Here is a 21,371-nt window from a genome sequence, read left to right on the forward strand (position 1 = left end):
TATTACATGCCAGCAAACCTGCTCACACCAGTGAGCTGAAGAGGCCCCGCAACAGGAATGATGTTTATAGATCAGTCTCAATGCTTCCCATTTTGGAGAAAGTAGTGGCGAAGCATGTCCACAGACAATTCTACAATTTCGTAGACTCTTAAGAGCATTTCATGCCTCTCAGCCGGGGTTCAGGATGGGACACAGCACTGAATCCACCCTGCTAGGAGTCACGGAACATCTTAGACAGCGCCTAGATGAGGGCGAGACCGCTGCACTGATTCTTCTTGACCTTGGCCTGGCCTTTCATACTTGGGGCCTTGTTGGACAGGCCCCACGAAGGGCTCGCTCCCTCCCCGCATGACAGGGCCCAGACATCGGCTCTCCGGGTGCTACCCGCAGAAGCAACCCGCAACCCGTCCCCCTCCGGGACGCCGGCTCCCGGATATCTCTGTGCCACGGGCCCAGGCCCCCGTCAACCCCATTGCCCGGCCCAGCCACCATCTGGGACACTGCACCACGCGGCCGCGTGGCCTCGGCTCGACCCCAACCCTGGGCCTGGCCGGGCCCAGACATCCCGGCACCACCATCCATCCAGGAGGTGAACGGACCACTTGGCAGGTTAATGGGAGAAAGAAGTGTTGATGGCTCTCCCCCGCCAGGTGCCGATCGCCCCCAGCCTCCCCGGGTGCTGGCTCCACCCCCCTGCTGGGTGTCTGGACTCCCTCATCCCGGACCTCCCGACCTCCCAGTGCGAGGGTCCGGACATCAAAGGGCGCCAGACCTATAACTGAGGCAGCCCCAGAGCAGGAAGGGAGTTGTATCCTGGAGTCGAGAGACATCGAGAAGGACTCATCCTTGACGGACTGCTGGCGCTGCCGCAGCCCTGCCTTGTGAACTATCGTCCTGCCTGCTGGCGCTGCTGCGGCCCTGCCTTGTGAACTATTGTCCTGCCTGCTGGTGCTGCCGCGGCCTTCTGCACCGTTCATCCTCGTGGGACCTGCTGGTGCTGCCGCGGCCCGTTGTAACCGTCATCCTCGTTGGGACCTGCTGGCGCTGCCGCGGCCCGTTGCCACCTACGACCTCTTCGGGACCTGCTGGCGCAGCCGCGGTCTGACCCGTCCGAACGCCGAGCTCGAGGATTGTGAGCTACCACCGTTTCACCTCAGTACCCGTAGGTACCAAGACTGTCCCGCTACCCCCTTCCCCTAATAGAGACTAGAATTGAGAGGATCATCGGGTCCTGATCTCCTTGTATCGTACCACCTTACTCAAAGAATTGCCTATAAAAGGTGTTAAGCTGACCTTCGTGTGGTGTCCATCTGTGGGGGGGAAGTTACTTGTCTGTACGATCGCTGGAGACGGCCCTCACCGGAGGCCTCTCCCCTTGTGCTCGGCCGACCCTCCAGGTCTCCGTCTAACAGGCCTCATTTATGAAAAGTGACGCATCGCGGCGTGAAAACAGCGATGCGTCACTTTTCACTGCACTCTCCCTGCGACATGATTGATGCGTCATATTTATAATATGACGCATCATGTCGCAAGGAGTTACAGATACGTCAGTATTTCTGACGTATCTGTAGGCGCAAAAGTGACGCATTGCTGGAGTGTGTCACAAAAGTGACGCAACTCCAGCAATGCTTCCTTTCACATGGGGCAAGCCCCATGTGAAAGGGACTGCGTCAGTCTTACGCCTGCTGTGAGGCAGGCGCAAGATTTTGACGCAACAGCATCCTAAAAGTGACGCAGTGAAATCTCATAGATTTCACTGCGTCACTATTACGAGACTTTTTGCGGGTGAACGCCCCCTCTGCATACATTATACCTGACGCAGGTATAATGTAGCGCAGGGGTTTACAAAGTGACGCATCTGCTTAGATGCGTCACTTTGTAAATAGTGCGCATCAGGAGGCATGTTTTACACCGCCGATGCGTCACAAAAAGTGACGCATCGGAAGCGCAAAACTCACGCAAGGCCTCATAAATGTGGCCCCCGTGTCTCTTATTAAGAGCCTGATTGAGACCGGTATACAGGGAAATGGCCCTTGCTTGGTTGACATCTTTCCTAGAAGTCCAGTCTTTCGAGGTGACCTCTGCCACAGACTCCTTGGAGTGACATGTGTTTCATTCAGGATTCCCTCAAGGATCCTTGAGTAACCTGCAGGAAGCTGTCCTGGTGCTAAGGGAGCTCCAGTGTTCAGCTCTTGGTGGGAGTTGTCCAGGTGCTGAAGTGCCCCCCCTCCCCCCTGCAGGAGCCAGTCTGCTCATGCAGGAAGTTGCTCAGTAAGTGGTGCACCTGCAGAAGCCCAGGAGGCGTCGAGTTGTCAGCACCTGGTGGGCGCTGTCCAAGTGCTGAAGCCTTACAAACCCCCCCTCCCTTGCAGGAGACAGTCTGCTCAGGTAGGAGGCTGCTCAGGAAGGGATGTAACGGCAGAAGCCCGGGAGCTGTCCAGGTCCAGGTAACAAGTTCTCTGCACCTGCAGGAACTGTCCAGGATTTGAAGTAACTTGCTGCAGCCAGAGAGCTGTGTACGTGCTGAACAAGAGCAAAACACCCAGACCCGGATGTATGACATTACAACGCATACTTTTACATCGCATGCTTTTACAACGCGTTTTTTACAACACATACCATTACAACGCATAATGCTTTTAGGCGCTGGATAGTGAATTGTTTAATTTACTATTCCAACTCCAGTCCCCGTGGATAGTAGGGAAGGTGTTGGATAGTAAATTAACCTATTCCCTATCATAGAGCGCCCCCCCCCAGCGCAATGCGTTGTAATGGTTTGCGTTGTGAAAGTTGCGTTGTAAAGGCACTGCGTGGTAAAAGTTGCGTTGTAAAGGTTGTTCACCCCCAGACCCCACCCTCACCCCCTGCAAGGAGCTGTCCAAGTGCTGATATCAGCCTGCAGGACCCAGGGTGCTTTCCAGAGCCTGAATGAGCGCCAAACACCCAGACTTCTCCACCTGCAGGGAGCTGTCCAGGAAGTCCTGGTAGCCTACAACCCGGGGAGCTCTCCAGATGCTGAATGAGTGCCAAACACCTGGACGTCACGACCTACAGGGTACTGTCCATGTGCTAATAACCTACAGGGCCCAGGGAGCTCGCCAGTTGCTGAACGAGCACCAAACGAATGGACCTCACCACCTGCAGAAGCCAGAGAGCTGTCCAAGTGCAGGAGCCAGGGAGCTGTCCGCGTTTTGATATCAGTCTGCAGAACCCAGGGAGCTCTCCGGGTGCTGAACGAGAGCCTAAGACCTCACGCTCACCACCTGCAGGGAGCTGCACAAGAACTGTTAGAGCTTCAGGTACACGGTCTTGAGTACCTGCAGGGAGCTGTCAAAGTCTTGACATCAGCCTGCAGGAGCCAGGGAGCTGTCCAAGCCATGATATCTGCCTGCAGGAGCCAGGGAGCTCGGGCCATCCAGGCCCTAGCACCTGCTAGGAGCTATCCAGGTGCCTAAGTGATCCTGCGCGAGCCAGGGAGCGGTCCCTGTGCTGGGAGGTCCAGGCAGCAAGGTCAGGTAAAGAGGAGAGCCCACAGGAACGACCCCTGTGCTGAGGAAGGTTCAAACTACGCGGTCTCAGCACCTTGGAGGGAGATGCCCAGGTGAAGAAAAGACCCCGCAGGAGCCATGGAGACTTCCTGGTGCTGAAATGAACCTGCAGGAGTTGTCCTGGTACAGTCGTGAAACTGTAGAAACCAGGGAGCTGTCCTAGTGCTGAAGTGAACCTGCAGGAGGCAGGGAGCTGTCCTAGTGCTGAAGTGAACCTGCAGGAGGCAGGGAGCTGTCCTAGTGCTGAAGTGACCCTGCAGCAGGCAGGGAGCTGTCCTAGTGCTGCAGTGACCCTGCGGGAGGCAGGGAGCTGTCCCGGTGCTGCAGTGACCCTGCGGGAGGCAGGGAGCTGTCCTAGTGCTGAAGTGACCCTGCAGGAGGCAGGGAGCTGTCCAGGTGCTGAAGTGACCCTGCAGGAGGCAGGGAGCTGTCCTAGTGCTGAAGTGAACCTGCAGGAGGCAGGGAGCTGTCCCGGTGCTGAAGTGACCCTGCAGGAGGCAGGGAGCTGTCCCGGTGCTGAAGTGACCCTGCAGGAGGCAGGGAGCTGTCCTAGTGCTGAAGTGAACCTGCAGGAGGCAGGGAGCTGTCCTAGTGCTGAAGTGAACCTGCAGGAGGCAGGGAGCTGTCCTGGTGCTGAAGTGACCCTGCAGGAGGCAGGGAGCTGTCCCGGTGCTGAAGTGACCCTGCAGGAGGCAGGGAGCTGTCCTAGTGCTGAAGTGACCCTGCAGGGAGCTGTCCAAGTGCTGAAGTGATCCTGCAGGAGGCAGGGAGCTGTCCCGGTGCTGAAGTGAACCTGCAGGAGGCAGGGAGCTGTCCTAGTGCTGAAGTGACCCTGCAGGAGGCAGGGAGCTGTCCAAGTGCTGAAGTGATCCTGCAGGAGGCAGGGAGCTGTCCCGGTGCTGAAGTGACCCTGTAGGAGGCAGGGAGCTGTCCTAGTGCTGAAGTGACCCTGCAGGGAGCTGTCCAAGTGCTGAAGTGATCCTGCAGGAGGCAGGGAGCTGTCCCGGTGCTGAAGTGACCCTGCAGGAGGCAGGGAGCTGTCCTAGTGCTGAAGTGACCCTGCAGGAGGCAGGGAGCTGTCCCGGTGCTGAAGTGACCCTGCAGGAGGCAGGAAGCTGTCCAGGTGCTGAAGTGACTCTGCAGGAGGCAGGGAGCTGTCCAAGTGCTGAAGTGACCCTGCAGGAGGCAGGGAGCTGTCCAGGTGCTGAAGTGATCCTGCAGGAGGCAGGGAGCTGTCCCGGTGCTGAAGTGATCCTGCAGGAGGCAGGAAGCTGTCCCGGTGCTGAAGTGACCCTGCAGGAGGCAGGAAGCTGTCCAGGTGCTGAAGTGACTCTGCAGGAGGCAGGGAGCTGTCCAAGTGCTGAAGTGACCCTGCAGGAGGCAGGGAGCTGTCCAGGTGCTGCAGTGACCCTGCAGGAGGCAGGGAGCTTTCCTAGTGCTGAAGTGACCCTGCAGGAGGCAGGGAGCTGTCCAGGTGCTGAAGTGGCCCTGCAGGCAGCAGGGAGCTGTCCAGGTGCTGAAGTGACCCTGCAGGAGGCAGGGAGCTGTCCAGGTGCTGAAGTGACCCTGCAGGAGGCAGGGAGCTGTCCCTGTGCTGAAGTGAACCTGCAGGATTTGTCCTGGTGCTGAAGTGACCCTGCAGGAGGCAGGGAGCTTTCCTAGTGCTGAAGTGACCCTGCAGGAGGCAGGGAGCTGTCCAGGTGCTGAAGTGACCCTGCAGGAGGCAGGGAGCTGTCCCTGTGCTGAAGTGAACCTACAGGATTTGTCCTGGTGCTGAAGTGACCCTGCAGGAGGCAGGGAGCTGTCCAGGTGCTGAAGTGACCCTGCAGCAGGCAGGGAGCTGTCCTAGTGCTGCAGTGACCCTGCAGGAGGCAGGGAGCTGTCCCTGTGCTGAAGTGAACCTACAGGATTTGTCCTGGTGCTGAAGTGACCCTGCAGGAGGCAGGGAGCTGTCCAGGTGCTGAAGTGACCCTGCAGGAGCCGGGGAGCTGTCTAGGTTCTGAAGTGAGTGCAGGAGCATGATTCTTCTTTTGCAGAAGTGATCCTGCGAGACCAGGAGGTGTCCTGCTGCTGAAGTGAAACTTTAGGAGTCAGGGTGCGGTCCTGGTGCTGAATGAACATGCAGCAGGCAGGGAGCTGTCCAGATGCTTAAGTGGACATGCAGGAGTTGTCCTGGTACAGAAGTGAATCTGTAGGAGCCTAGGAGCTCTCCAAGTGCTAAAGAGTACCTGCTTGTTTCTGAGAAGTGCTGGTACTCTCCAATAAAAGTATTACATTTCTCTTCTGAAGTGCAGGTACTCTCCCTCTCAAATTAAAAAGTGCCAGTTGTCCACACCGGACAGTACCGGCCCATTTAAAGCACTGACCCAGAAACTCCTCAAGAAACTGCAAAGCATCCAGAACACCTCCGCCATACTCATCCTCAACATCCCCCACCCCAGCCACATCACCGGCCACCTGAGAGACCTCCACTGGCTCCCAGTCAAGAAAAGAATCACCTGGAAGCTCCTCACACACGCCTACTAAGCCCTACAAAACACCGTGCCTGCATACCTCAACCACCGCCTCTTGTTCCACACACCCACCAGAGACCTCCGCTCTGGTCTACTTGCCCTGGCCGCCATCCCACGTATCCACAAGACCACAGCTGGAGGAAGATCCTTCTCCTACCTCGCAGCAAAGGCCTGAACAGCACCGTCACTGCCTCAATTCAGGAAGGACCTCAATACCTGGCACATTGACTGAACCACTCCGGCCTCGACGGACCAGTAGCCCTTCCCCAACCTCCCCAGCGCCTTGAGACCCTTACGGGTGAGTAGTCGCGCTTTACAAGCCACTTGGTTGATTGATTGAACCAGGCTCGGGAGGAGCAGAACCAGTTAAACCATGAGGATGGTGAGGAGGGCAGAGTAACGACAAGGAAATGAACATACACATAATGTACTCTCCACAATGTGAGTATAATACATTTACAATCTGACTGTAAATCAACACTACTAGGATGAACTGTACTTGAACCCTGCAGACAGCCCGCCCAGTGCCATCGCGTCTTCACCAGACATCGCCATGCGCGTCAAAGGCCCGGGGCCTCCATAGTAGGGATGGCACTGCTGACACGTAGGGCCTGGGCACTGCATCCGCATCAGAACCAGGCTGTGCCCCAAGCTGCGTCATGCTGGACAGAGATGAGGCTGCTATCTGGGTCAGGGTGCTGCAGAGCTGCATCAGCTCTGAATGGATGCCCGGGGCTCGTGAAAGGTTACCGAGGTCTCCATGGTAACAGATCCTGGCGGATGGCTGGTCCTGCCTTGCTTCGACTCGCGTGTTCTGCGGTTTTACATCACTGTTGTGTCTCAGTCTCCCTTCTAATTGGAAGGTTAATTAGCTTGTTGGGTTGAGATTTTTCTGCTCTCAAAAACATATGGGTCTCGCGTTCAGATTCCACACAGTCTACTCTTGCATTCATCCTTCCAGGGCCGATCAAATAAAAAGCACTGAGTCGAGGGGCAAGCAGCTATTACAGCGCGTTGAAGCTGCGAGTCAGTGGCAGTAAGTGCTATTTAAACACTATCAGGCTGATAGAGGAGGGCAGAAGAACCACCCGGAGATTGAGGAGTGACGTCCATGTTTAGGTGACTGAGCTGCCCACGTGAGGGACGTCTTCACGCTGTACGTCCTTGCGTCAGAGACACTTCCTTCTTCATCAAGAGGCTGTGAGATTTCTGAGCAGTAGTGTGTCCCCAACATGGTGGGAAACTCCTCCCTCGTGTAATGGGAGCAAGACAGTGACCATGGAGTCTCCTTCTGGGTGACTATCCAGGCGCTACGTTTCCTGGTGGAGATGACAGTGCAGCAGGGGTCAAAGGGCAGGGCCCCTGGGGCCAGATGTATGAACCCATTGCACAGTTACAAACACTCTGGTCCTGAGTTGGAGACCACAACACAGGTTGTTTTTATGTAAAACTCACAATTTGGAAGTCAGTAAACTTTTATTGATTCCTAAAATGAGACACTATACCTATTCAATATTAGTAGGGGCGTATTGTATGGTTCCCTTGCAAATACCAAGTGGCTTATTTACAAGCCCCTTATGCCGCCGGTACGTCACTATTTCCCATATTAAAAGTGACACACCGGCGGCGCAAGAGCCTTGTAAATAAGACCCCAAATCGCAATGAGATGGATTGTGTTCCGGCAACCAAAATCCGGTCGCAGAACATTGAAAAGTTTCCAACTCCTGGCTGGGTCCAGAGCGTGTAGGCCCCCCATTCCCCCCACATGTACTTTGCAGGGGGGGCCTCAAGTTTTGTTGCTCCTCTGGGGAGTCGGCAGTTGTCCAATAAGCCTCTGCTAACGCTCACACAAATGTCTCAAAAAAAGAAAACTTTTTTTTTTTCAAGGCAGCCCTATTTCTTGTAAGGAAAAAGGGCAATATATTTTTTTAAGTTTACCTTTTTTGAAGACGATCACAGACGGGGTGCTGCTGACCCAGGAAGGCCACCATCCATCTGATGACCACCAGTTTAAACAAGTATACATTTGTAATGTACTGTATTATTCATGAGGTAGGTCGAATTACGACCTATTCCAAATCGAAATTTTACAAACTGACCCATTAGTACATAGGTCAGTTCTTAAAAAATCTTTAGCCGTCACAAAAATACTAGTCGCAAATTGGTAACAGCAGTTCGTACATCTGTCCCCTAGCTCCTGTGATTGACAGAAGTTCCAGCAGCCGCACTCGAGAGCAGGAGCTGAGTTATAGAGACCCCTAAGTGAGATATTCACTGGGTGTGGTAAATTATCAGACCCCCAAGTGAGGTATTCATTGGGTTTAGTAAATTACCAATACCCCCGTGGGGGGAATTCACTGGGTCTTGTAAATTACCAGAACCCCTGAGTGAGGTATTTACAGGGTGTGGTAAATTAGTACACCTCCGTGTGTGGTATTCACTGGGTGTGGTAAATTATTACACCTCCGTGTGTGGTATTCACTGGTTGTAGTAAATTATTACACCTCCGTGTGTGGTATTCACTGGGTGTGGTAAATTATTACACCTCCGTGTGTGGTATTTACAGGGTGTGGTAAATTATTACACCTCTGTGTGTGGTATTCACTGGTTGTAGTAAATTATTACACCTCCGTGTGTGGTATTCACTGGGTGTGGTAAATTATTACACCTACGTGTGTGGTATTCACTGGGTGTGGTAAATTATTACACCTCTGTGTGTGGTATTCACTGGTTGTAGTAAATTATTACACCTCCGTGTGTGGTATTCACTGGGTGTGGTAAATTATTACACCTACGTGTGTGGTATTCACTGGGTGTGGTAAATTATCAAAACCCCAGAGAGAGGTATTCACTGGGTTTAGTAAATTATCAATACCCCCGTGGGGGGAATTCACTGGGTCTTGTAAATTACCAGAACCCCTGAGTGAGGTATTTACAGGGTGTGGTAAATTATTACACCTCCGTGTGTGGTATTCACTGGGTGTGTTAAATTATTACACCTCCGTGTGTGGTATTCACTGGGTGTGGTAAATTATTACACCTTCGTGTGGTATTCACTGGGTGTGGTAAATTATTACACCTCTGTGTGTGGTATTCACTGGTTGTAGTAAATTATTACACCTCCGTGTGTGGTATTCACTGGGTGTGGTAAATTATTACACCTACGTGTGTGGTATTCACTGGGTGTGGTAAATTATCAAAACCCCAGAGAGAGGTATTCACTGTGTGTGGTAAATCATCGCGACCCCCTACGTGAGGTATTTACTGGGTGTGGTAAATTATCGAGACCCCTCAGTGAGGTATTTACTGGGTGTGGTAAATTATCAAAACCCCAGAGAGAGGTATTCACTGGGTGTGGTAAATTATCGAGACTCTTAAGTGAGGTATTTACTGGGTGTGGTAAATTATCGAAACCCCAGAGACAGGTATTCACTGGGTGCGGTAAATTATTGAGACCCCAGAGAGAGGTATTCACTGGGTGTGGTAAATTATTGAGACTCCTAAGTGAGGTATTTACTGGGTGTGGTAAATTATCGAAACCCCAGAGAGAGGTATTCACTGGGTGTGGATAAATTATTGAGACCCCAGAGAGAGGTATTCACTGGGTGTGGTAAATTATTGAGACCCCCCCCCCCCGAGTGAGGTATTCACTGGGTGTGGTAGTATTAATACCTCAGAGTGAGGTATTTTTTCTGTGTGTGGTAAATTATCGAGACCCCCGAGTGAGGTATTTACTTGCTGTGGAAAATTATCGAGACCCCCGAGTGAGGTATTCACTGGGTGTGATAAATTATCGAGACCCCCGAGTGAGGTATTCACTGGGTGTGGTAAATTATTGAGACCCCAGAGAGAGGTATTCACTGGGTGTGGTAAATTATTGAGACACCAGAGAGAGGTATTCACTGGGTGTGGTAAATTATTGAGAACCCCCCCACCTGAGTGAGGTATTCACTGGGTGTGGTAGTATTATTACCTCAGAGTGAGGTATTTTTTCTGTGTGTGGTATTTTATCGAGACCCCCGAGTGAGGTATTTACTTGGTGTGGTAAATTATCGGGACCCCCGAGTGAGGTATACACTGGGTGTGGTAAATTAATGAGACTCCCCCTGAGTGAGGTATTCACTGGGTGTAGTAAATTATTGAGACCCCAGAGAGAGGTATTCACTGGGTGTGGTAAATTATTGAGAACCCCTGAGTGAGGTATTCACTGGGAGTGGTAAATTATTGAGACCCCAGAGAGAGGTATTTACTGGGTGTGGTAAATTATTGAGACCCCAGAGATAGGTATTCACTGGGTGTGGTAAATTATTGAGACCCCCCCCGAGTGAGGTATTCACTGGGTGTGATAGTACTAATACCTCAGAGTGTGATCTTTTTTCTGTGTGTGGTAAATTATCGAGACCCCCGAGTGAGGTATTTTCTTGGTGTGGTAAATTATCGAGACCCCCGTGTGAGGTATACACTGGGTGTGGTAAATAATGAGACCCCCCCTGAGTGAGGTATTCACTGGGTGTGGTAAATTATTGAGACCCCAGAGAGAGGTATTCACTGGGTGTGGTAAATTATTGAGAACCCCCCTGATTGAGGTATTTACTGGGTGTGGTAAATTATTGAGACCCCAGAGAGAGGTATTTACTGAGTGTGGTAAATTATTGAGACCCCCCCCTGAGTGAGGTATTCACTGGGTGTGGTAAATTATTGAGACCCCAGAGAGAGGTATTTACTGGGTGTGGTAAATTATTGAGACCCCCCCTGAGTGAGGTATTCACTGGGTGTGGTAAATTATTGAGACCCCAGAGAGAGGCATTCAGTGGGTGTGGTAAATTATTGAGACCCCAGAGATAGGTATTCACTGGGTGTGGTAAATTATTGAGACCCCAGAGAGAGGCATTCAGTGGGTGTGGTAAATTTTTGAGATCCCAGAGAGAGGTATTCACTGGGTGTGGTAAATTATTGAGACCCCAGAGATAGGTATTCACTGGGTGTGGTAAATTATCGAAACCCCAGAGACAGGTATTCACTGGGTGCGGTAAATTATTGAGACCCCAGAGAGAAGTATTCACTGGGTGTGGTAAATTATTGAGACCCCAGAGAGAGGTATTCACTGGGTGTGGTCAATTTTTGAGATCCCAGAGAGAGGTATTCACTGGGTGTGGTAAATTATTGAGACCCCCCCGAGTGAGGTATTCACTGGGTGTGGTAGTATTAATACCTCAGAGTGAGGTATTTTTTCTGTGTGTGGTAAATTATCTAGACCCCCGAGTGAGGTATTTACTTGGTGTGGTAAATTATTGAGACCCCCCTGAGTGAGGTATTCACTGGGTGTGGTAAATTATTGAGACCCCCCTGAGAGAGGTATTCACTGGGTGTGGTAAATTATTGAGACCCCAGAGATAGGTATTCACTGGGTGTGATAAATTATTGAGACCTCAGAGATAGGTATTCACTGGGTGTGGTAAATTATTGAGACCCCAGAGAGAGGTATTCACTGGGTGTGGTAAATTATTGAGACCCCCCCGAGTGAGGTATTCACTGGGTGTGGTTGTATTAATACCTCAGAGTGAGGTATTTTTTCTGTGTGTGGTAAATTATCGAGACCCCCGAGTGAGGTATTTACTGGGTGTGGTAAATTATTGAGACCCCAGAGAGAGGCATTCACTGGGTGTGGTAAATTATTGAGACCCCAGAGAGAGGCATTCACTGGGTGTGGTAAATTATTGATACCCCTGAGTGAGGTACGTGCTGGATGTGGTAATTACGTCCTGTTCTGAGTTTTGATGAGAGAGTGGGGCTTTACATGTCTACTCAGTACTTCCCACCCGGATTCTCAAGTTGCGCCATTATTTCTGCCCGTTTTCCTTGTTTTATTTCGCGAAGATTTTCTGGGGGGAGTTGCGGTGGTGGCGTAATTACCGATCATCCTGTACTTCCCTAATGAATATTCATGAGGGGGGTTTATACCTGGTGCATGTGATTGGCTCATTTGCCCATGGCATAGTGTGGTCGATTAGTAGCCATGGAACGGGCATCAGTGGTTGTCTGTGAAAGCCGTGGGCCCCTCCCCTACAGCGCCAACGCTCCGTGACGTCATCATGCTGGCGAGACCTGTCAATCAATCAATCAATCATTTGTAAAGCGCACTACATACCCGCGAGGGTCTCAAGGCGCTGAGTGAGGAGGGGGGCGCTACTGCTCGAACAGCCAGGTCTGTGAGGCGCTTACTTCCAGTTGACCAGTCCTGGCTGGGTCCTCTTGCTCTTTCCAAGCTCTGTCCGTGCGTGGACTCCAGCATGGGGGCTCTGTAGCCCCCACCCACCACCCCTCCCCCCATGAGCTGAATCCGCAGCCCTCGCCGCGCTCTTCCAGTCCTCGAGGCGCTCTGCAGCACGTGCCCACGGATTGCTGGACACGTGCGTCATTCACGCGCCTCACCGCCCCCACGAGGCAGAGCTGTGATTAAAGGGGAGCAGGCCAGGAAATGACGGGGCTCGCGTGGGCAGGGAGCCGCACGCCTCAGTGGCCCCAGGACTCGCCCCTGTTTCCTGTCGGGGCCCTGTCTTTATTTTGACAGCTCGTTTTCTGTCTCCTCCGACACATGTTCGGGGTTGGAGGATGCTTCGTCTCTTCCACACGCGTCACCTCCTGCTCCCCGAGGGCATCGCCCCTCGTCCGGGGCTGGCTTTGTGCATTACTGTCAGGGCCGCTGGAATTATGCGGCATCGGTGGACCAAGCTATGCGGCCTGGCCGGACAAATTAGGAACACGGACGGTGAATGACGCTGCGATTTGAGGCACATTCTGTGGCTTTATCATGTGCCTTTTTAGGACACCTCGATACTGCGGCTGACGTCGGCGCCCCGTTAGTCCTTCGGGCGGTTGTGGGCCCGAACAACCGGGGGCTTGCCTTGCTACGCTCCGCCCTGAAAGGGGCGTGAGTAATAAGGGACCAATGTGTCGCGTGATCCGGTAAGGGGACACCCCTATAAGGGTAGCGCTGATTGGGTTCCCCACAGTCTGTGGCTCATCAGGCGGGCAGGGCAGCATAGGTTGGTTCAGCTGCCTGCCCTTGGATCGCCCGTAAGATAACCCACCGAATTTACATACTTTTGTATGGAATAAACCTGCAGCAATATTTTCTCCAAACAAAAGTTGTGTCGTGTATTTATTTCATGCATGCCTAGTCTGCTGTGGTGTGGTGGGGTCTTGCGCCTATTATGGAACTAACAGCCTGATTCATGTACGGGCCGTTTTGCGTGTCCCTAATAGCGATCAATAGCGACTCGCTATTGAGGAAACGCAAAACGGCATTCATGTACTTTTCGGAGAAAAAATAGCGACTCGCATGCGGGCGCTAAAGCCGTTAGCGACCCACAAAAAACGCAGAATAATCGCTATTTCCGGCTACCTGCGATCGGGATTGCGACTCGCAATCCCGATCGCACGAGATTGCGCTCGCAATCCCGATTGCACGGGATTGCGAGTCGCATTCTCGCGGGATCAGGAAAACGGGAAGACGCATTCCGAGCACCGTGATGACATCACAACCAGGAAGCAGCCAAATCCCACCCCCAAACACCACAGTGACGCTATCAGTCGACTGTCCACGACGGAAAGCTGCCACCAACCCGCCGTTTGCGCATCCCGACCCCGCCGAAATAGCGACCGCTATGTCAGACGACCCGCAGCCCGGACCCAGCAACAGCGCTGGCCGAAAGCGCAAATTGAAATTTTCAGAACAGGAGCTGGAGAACCTCATAGAGGGTGTGGTGGCCAACCACGACCAGCTGTTTGGTGCAAACTCCCGGAGGGTCCCAGAGCAGGAGAAGAGGAGGATCTGGGTGGGGATTGCCGCAAGCGTGAACTCTGTGGGAGTTGCGGACAGGTCCCTGGAGGAATTAAAAAAGCGGTGGTACGACCTCCGAGGGCGTGCCAAGGAGAGGGTTGCGGAGCGCCTTGGTGAGGCATCAGGCACCGGAGGTGGTGGCCCGACTGTCCCACCCAACACCCCCCTGGAGGACCGGGTAGAGGACACGTTGGAGAGGGAGGCGTGTGTTGGCGTCACCCCTCTGGACTCCTCCCGCCCCACCCAAGACACCCAAGGTAAGTGGCATGCGACTGCGACCCTGTCCCTATGACCGCCCATGACCAAATAGGCTCACTCATTGGCCCTTAGTCATGCCGTGCATCAGGAAATGCCCTGAAGCATTGTGGGAGACGTAGTATGTCCACAATGTAGTACTACCACAATGCGGCCCGAAAGGTTCCAAAGTGCGCAAATACACAGCCACCCAGGGAATGACACCCAGCATGCATGTAACATCTGCACGTCTGACAGTCACATGCACCTAATGAGTATCCACTTACCCTCACAGGTGCAGGAGATAGCAGCGACAGTGAGAGGCTGCTGATCGACGAGGAGGCCCAGGAGGAGGAATCCCTACCTGCTACCCAGCCACCAGCCCCTGCGCCAGCGCCAACACCAGCAGCCAGGCCACCCACCTTGCCTGCTGCATCCGCCTCAGGCCCACCGGCTGCCAAGGCCAGGCCACCCACCTTGCCTGCTGCATCCGCCTCAGGCCCACCGGCTGCCAAGGCCAGGCCACCCACCTTGCCTGCTGCATCCGCCTCAGGCCCACCGGCTGCCAAGGCCAGGCCACCCACCACACCTGCCGCACCTGCAACACCAGCTGCTGCAAGACCTGCAGCTCGTCCACCACCATCTGGGCCAGCCACATCCGCTACACAGCGGCCGACCACCAGGAGGGGCAATGGCCACTTCCACGCATGCATGAGTGTGGAGCGGCGCATGCTGCGTTTACACCAGCGCCAGTCGCAGCAGCAAGGAGCCATCCAGCTCCAGCTGCAGAAGATCGGCCGCAATGTGGCGGGAGTGGGCGAGAGGGTGGACCGCATGACGGCGGCCATTGACCGCATGACGACGGCTATGGAACACAACACTGCAGCGCTGGTGAAGCACCGAAGTGTTGCTAGCAGGCGCCACCACCAGTTGCTGAGCCGGCTGTCCACCTACAGCCGCTCCAATTATGCCTCGGCAAATGCCACCACCCTGCTTGCGCGCCGCTCCTTAACCCAGCAGCACCAACTCGTCCAGTGCTGCGAGGATATTACCCGGGTGCTGGAGCATTTGACAACCGCGGTCACCGCACTGCACGCACCTGTGATTCCGGCAATTGTGGGGGGTGATGATGCTAGTGAGGGTGCCTCTAGTGTCAGCAGCCACTCTGCCACGACGGCCCCCCCACCTAGGCGCAGCGCAAGGGCTGCCCCACCTCCAGCTGCCCAGGAAGAGGAAGAGGCTCCCAGGCGCCTGGGAATTGTGCGCCGGAGACGGCAATGACATTGTGACAGGGACACAGACGCAGGCTGAACTTAAGCCTGCCATGGAGCGTCTCATGCAGTATGCATGAATACTGCTTTTTGTATATAGTTGTTACGGAGACCCATTTAATTTTTTTGTGATTCAAACAAATACATTTATTTTGGTGCACACATACGCCTTGTGTAATCATTACAGTTTGCATGCAATTGTGATATGTGGGGTGGGGGAAGGGGGTGGGCTAGAAATTGTTAGCTGTGATGTGGTTGCGACGTCTGTGGCCTTCAGCTGGGTTATCCCCGCGTGCATGGTGCGCATGTGCTGGTGGCCGGTCGTCCCCCTCAGATTCACTGCCTGAGATGTCAACTGGTATCCGGCGCTTGGTTGCAATGTTATGAAGCATTGCACAGACAGCCACAATGCGGCAGCACGCTGCAGGACTGTAATACATGGCCCCACCTGTCTTGTGCAGTATACGGAACCTGCTCTTGAGCAGGCCAAATGTCCTTTCAATACAGTTCCTTGTCCGGATGTGCGCAACATTGTAGCGGCGTTGCTGAGGTGTGGCAGGGTTGAGGTAAGGGGTCAGGAGGTATTCCCGTAGGGCGTAGCCACTGTCACCTGAATGAGAGGAGCAGATGTTGATTGCCTGTGCAGCGCAGTTACTTCATTGCAATGTGACATTGTCGACAAAGTGTACTTACCAAGTAGGTGTCCTTCCCCAAACTCTCCTCTGAGCAGTCGTGTGTGGAGTCCGCTGTGCCTGAAGATAAAGGAGTCATGGGTACTCCCTGGGTACTGGGCCACAATGTCAGTGATGATGGTCTTGGCATTGCAGACCATCTGTATGTTGAGGGAGTGGTACGACTTCCTGTTGCGGTACATATACTCCGTGGCAGCTGGTGGGCAGATGGCGACGTGGGTACAGTCTATGCAGCCAAGGACATGGGGAAAATGGGCAACATTATAAAATTGTAGTTTTGTGAGGTCCAAATCCTGTTGGCTCGTGGGAAATGTGATGTGCCGGTGGAGCTGGGTGAGCATGGCGTCAACAAAAGTGTGGAGGCAGCGTGACATGGTGGGCTGGGAAATCCCCCCAGCAGCGGCTACTATGCCCTGGAAACTGCCGGATGCCAGGAGGTGCAGGCTGCACAATACCTGCACATGTGTGGGCACAGAATTGTTTCGCCTTGTTGGGTGCTGCATGATGGGGTCGAGTTCTTGTATCAGCCAGGTGATCATTTCCCCATTCAGCCTGTATTTCGCATAAATCTGTTCTCTGGTTTGCCCCAGCAAGGTGACCCGCTGCCGGTAAATCCGTGCCTGCCTCATGCGTCTCCTCCGTGCTGCTCGCTGTAGCCTTCGCCGCCTCACCACCATGTACATCCCAGGCATTGTGGAACGCCTATTGCTGCTGCTGAATGTCCTTATATGTGATTGGTCAGGCCTGGACCTGTTGGTGATTGGCTAACAGTTTTTCAAATTTTGGTTAATCATGGCTTTTATGGTTACCACCTGCTTTGAGTTGTCCTTAAATTGCGCCGCGCTAATGTGCGATTTAGCGATTTTTCGCTAATGTATTTCTTTCATGAATGCCGATTGAGACAATATTGCGTTTCGCTATTCAATTCGCAGATTCCGTGGTTGGTCGCTATTTCATTATCGCTAATGCTCGACTTCCCGGAGTCTGCGACTTTTACAGCGTAATCGCTATTCCGCTCGCTATTATTTTTTAGCGATTTCGCTATTTCGTACTTGAATGCCGATTCCGTGTTTTGCACCCGCAATTGCGTTTTCGCAGCCATTGCGGGCGCTATTTCGCTTCATGAATCAGGCTGTAAGTGTTTCACATTAGATGGTCACATCTTTGATGCCAAATGACAGTAATCAACCGAGAGGCGGCCGGATACGTGTTGCAAGGAGTGTGCCGAGGTGGATCAAAATAACTTTTGATCCGTTTGAGCTAGCAACAAAGGGGCATATTTACAATAAGTGGCGCATCCCTGCATATCAGCAGGGATGCGGCACTTATTGTGCGCCATGCCTACGCTAACATGGTTGCGCTGCATTTACAATGCGGCGCACCATGGGGCAAAAACGGCACAGATGCGTCACGCATCTCTGCTGTAAAAGTGATACATTGCTGGAGTTGCGTCGCAAGCACGACGCAGCTCCAGCAATGCTCGGGGGTGCCCTATTCTTCCAATGCTGCGTCAATCCTTACGCCTGCTTCAAGCAGGCGCAGGGTTTTGACGCAGCATGGGCCCCAAAATGACTGAGTGAAATCTTGTAGTTTTCACTCAGCCACTTTCAGGAGGCGTTCCTGCGCCGAAACGCACCCCTCCTGCGCAGGAACGCCTCCTTCTGGCGCAGAGCTTTACAACGTGACACATCTCCCAGATGCGTCACGTTGTAAATACCCCGCACCATGGCGCATCCTTTGCGCCGCCGCTGCGTCACAAAAAAGATGCAACGGCGAGGCAAAAGCGGCGCAAGGGGCTTGTAAATATGTCCCAAACTGTTTTTATGTTTTAAATCTACCGAATCGTGGCAGATGTCGGCTCACCAGGCAAGTGCAGCAAACTTACATGAAAAATTCCACGGCAGCGCAGTCCCGTTTTCCCAGGGCTGTTGCTTATACCCCAGCACGACAACTTCTAAGCGCTAAAGCACAGCCGAAGGGGTAAAGGACATCCTTTTGCATCAGCTAGGGCGTCAACATTCATGGCCATTGTAGATGACGCCTACAGCATCAAATTCCACCTACACATTGAAATAAAACACCATTGACACTACCACTACGCCCATTACCAATAGCATTCTGGGGCATATTATCAAGAAATGTGGTAAAAATTATCGCAGCTTGATAATACGCCCATGTGAATTCCCATAGAAGCCCATGTTGACACCAGAACCTGGGCTTCTATGGGAATCCACAAGGACATATTGTCAAGCCCATTATCACCACATTAGTGTCAGTTTTCTGCCGCTAAAGCGGCGATAATTTTAACGCCCTTCTTGATAATATGCCCCTTCGGGCCATATTAGCAAGCAAATGCGATAAATATCGCAAAACACGCTTAGTGTATTTTATTTCTCGCCATCTAACACTAGATCACATCGCACTCTTAGCGGCGTATTGTCAACGCTTTGCTAAGATGCGATGTGAAATCCAGCGATAGCGGGGATTAGCGGGAGAAATCCTGCGATAATGCAAGTAGGATACTGAAAAGCTTGCTAATAGGCAAGCGTAGACTAACATAACAATCCACCTCCCATGTTAAAGGTGGTTAAGCAAACAATTTTTCAAGCATTAAATAGTTGCGATGAACGGTGCTTAGCGCAGCGATGGTGTGTTAGCGACATTATTCATTACATTTTATTGGGGAACGCCTACTTTGCATGTCATTAGCAATAAGTATCGCTGACATGCAAAGCGGCAAAAAACGAGGGCTATTGCCAGAAAACTGTCACCAGAGGCACTGCTGGGGCAGGCATTGGCAGGCGTCAGGTGTAACCGCGTCCCAGCACTTGGGGCAGGGCTTCATGTGAAGGAGGGCAGAGGGGCTCTTGGACCTGTGGTCGCGCAAGCAGGAGAGCTCCCATTGATGGTGGCGGCCTGCCTGACCAGCTGGTGGTGAGTGGAGCAGCGCAGGCCAGCAGTATCCGCTATGCCATGTTGAGCATCTCCTGCCCCAGCTCCTGCAGCCCTCAGCCCCTTGTTCTTTGCCTAAGTGACATTTCTCCTCACCACGAGTGTCCATCTGGCCTTCCGTAGAGTCGCGACATGAGGCTGGCACTGAAAATGACTAAAACATTAATGACCGGTGCATTGTATGGTGCCTGAACGTGCACTGCCCGTCCTGGCCTGTTGGAAATGTGCACATATCTGGGACTGGTTGGTAAGGATGTTTATCCTTCCAATGCTGGTCGCCTGTTGACATCCAGTCTCCAGAATGCTCTTGCTTGGCATTCATTTTACTCCGTCCCTCTTCCTAACGATAAACGTAAATTCTTCCACTGAGGTCAACCCATTGCTTCCATCTGGACCCCTGGGGAGCCATGTTCAGTGCTGTGCTCTCAGAGTGACGTGTGACTGGCGCGAGAGCACATCAGGCCCTGGCGTTGTTTGGACCAGTCCTTACACTCCGTGCACATCGAGGGTTTAGCAGGTTGTGCTCAGCCCCACTTTCTTACTGATCTTACCTGGAGGAAAGTGAGCATGCAAAAGAGTGGAGTAAGATGAAAGAATTGCAGAGTGATGCTTTGCAGACTAGTTTCACCCTTCCTCATGGCCTTGCACAGAAGGTGTGGCTTGGTGCAAACACCCACCTGTGTCATGTGCAAGCAGTTAGAGCTTTTTGCACCCACATTGAACACATCTCTTGGAATGAAGGTGATAGCTCTAATCTCTGCATTTTATTTACTGATACTGAAACTTTTGCAAAGTTTTTTTCTGATTTAATAATATTTTATCAACATGCTTCATACATCGCTCCATCTCTTGTCAGGGCATGAACTGCACTTGGGGTCTTAGGTTTGCACAATATCTGATGCCCAAGAACCTCTCCTTCCAGCTCTTCTCCAACTCACTTATTTTTGTCTCCAACTATGCTCCTTAAGTTTCCAATCTAAAACTCTCCAATATTTGTTGATAAACGTTACATAAATGGACAGTGGAAATGTCCTGGGTGAATGATTGGAGATGTGTTGTGGGTGGTAATACATGTCTGGTGATGATGCATTAGAATCTCAAAGTCTGTCCCTGCACAGGTCTGAGGAGACGTTGAACCGTGGTCGCAGCTCACTCACTGATGTTATATTCCTGATCTTTTTGTTTTCAGTTATAACCCCTTTGATGGGCCGAATGAAAATCCTGAAGCGGAGCTGCCCCTGACATCTGGAAAATACCTCTACGTGTACGGTGACATGGATGAAGACGGCTTCTTTGAAGGTACCTACTGGGGTGGAGCGCACGGTCCACATTGAGCTGTTGAGCTCACTATCAGCGTAGAGTTGTTGAGCTCACTATCGATGTCGAGTTGTGAAGCTCACTATCAGTGTAGAGTTGTTGAGCTCACTATCGATGTCGAGTTGTTGAGCTCACTATCAGCGTAGAGTTGTTGAGCTCACTATCAGCGTAGAGTTATTGAGCTCACTATCGACGTCGAGTTGTTGAGCTTACTATCAGCGTAGAGTTGTTGAGCTCACTATCGATGTCGAGTTCTTGAGCTCACTATCGACGTTGAGTTGTTGAGCTCACTATCAGCTTAGAGTTGTTGAGCTCACTATCGACGTTGAGTTGTTGAGCTTACTATCAGCGTAGAGTTGTTGAGCTCACTATCGATGTCGAGTTCTTGAGCTCACTATCGACGTTGAGTTGTTGAGCTCACTATCAGCGTAGAGTTGTTGAGCTCACTATCGACGTTGAGTTGTTGAGCTTACTATCAGCGTAGAGTTGTTGAGCTCACTATCGATGTCGAGTTCTTGAGCTCACTATCGACGTTGAGTTGTTGAGCTCACTATCAGCTTAGAGTTGTTGAGCTCACTATCGACGTTGAGTTGTTGAGCTTACTATCAGCGTAGAGTTGTTGAGCTCACTATCGATGTCGAGTTCTTGAGCTCACTATCGACGTTGAGTTGTTGAGCTCACTATCAGCGTAGAGTTGTTGAGCTCACTATCGACGTTGAGTTGTTGAGCTTACTATCAGCGTAGAGTTGTTGAGCTTACTATCAGCGTAGAGTTGTTGAGCCCACTATCGATGTCGAGTTGTTGAGCTCACTATCAGCGTAGAGTTGTTGCGCTCACTATCGATGTCGAGTTGTGAAGCTCACTATCAGTGTAGAGTTGTTGAGCTCACTATGGATGTCGAGTTGTTGAGCTCACTATCAGCGTAGAGTTGTTGAGCTCACTATCAGCGTAGAGTTGTTGAGCTCACTATCGACGTCGAGTTGTTGAGCTTACTATCAGCG

General features: G+C 52.2%; 1 protein-coding gene across 1 annotated transcript in view; it reads left to right on the forward strand.

Annotated features, from left to right (window-relative positions):
* The window catches only part of RIMBP2 (RIMS binding protein 2), a 1,305,415-nt gene that overhangs the window by 893,114 nt on the left and 390,930 nt on the right, over positions 1 to 21,371 (forward strand). The window contains exon 12 of the mRNA XM_078668014.1: positions 20,243 to 20,352. Coding sequence (XP_078524140.1) covers positions 20,243 to 20,352 — 110 coding nt within the window. The remainder of the gene's footprint in view (positions 1 to 20,242; positions 20,353 to 21,371) is intronic.

The sequence above is a fragment of the Lissotriton helveticus genome, chromosome 11 (genome assembly GCF_964261635.1).
Source record: "Lissotriton helveticus chromosome 11, aLisHel1.1, whole genome shotgun sequence".
Classification (NCBI taxonomy): domain Eukaryota; kingdom Metazoa; phylum Chordata; class Amphibia; order Caudata; family Salamandridae; genus Lissotriton; species Lissotriton helveticus.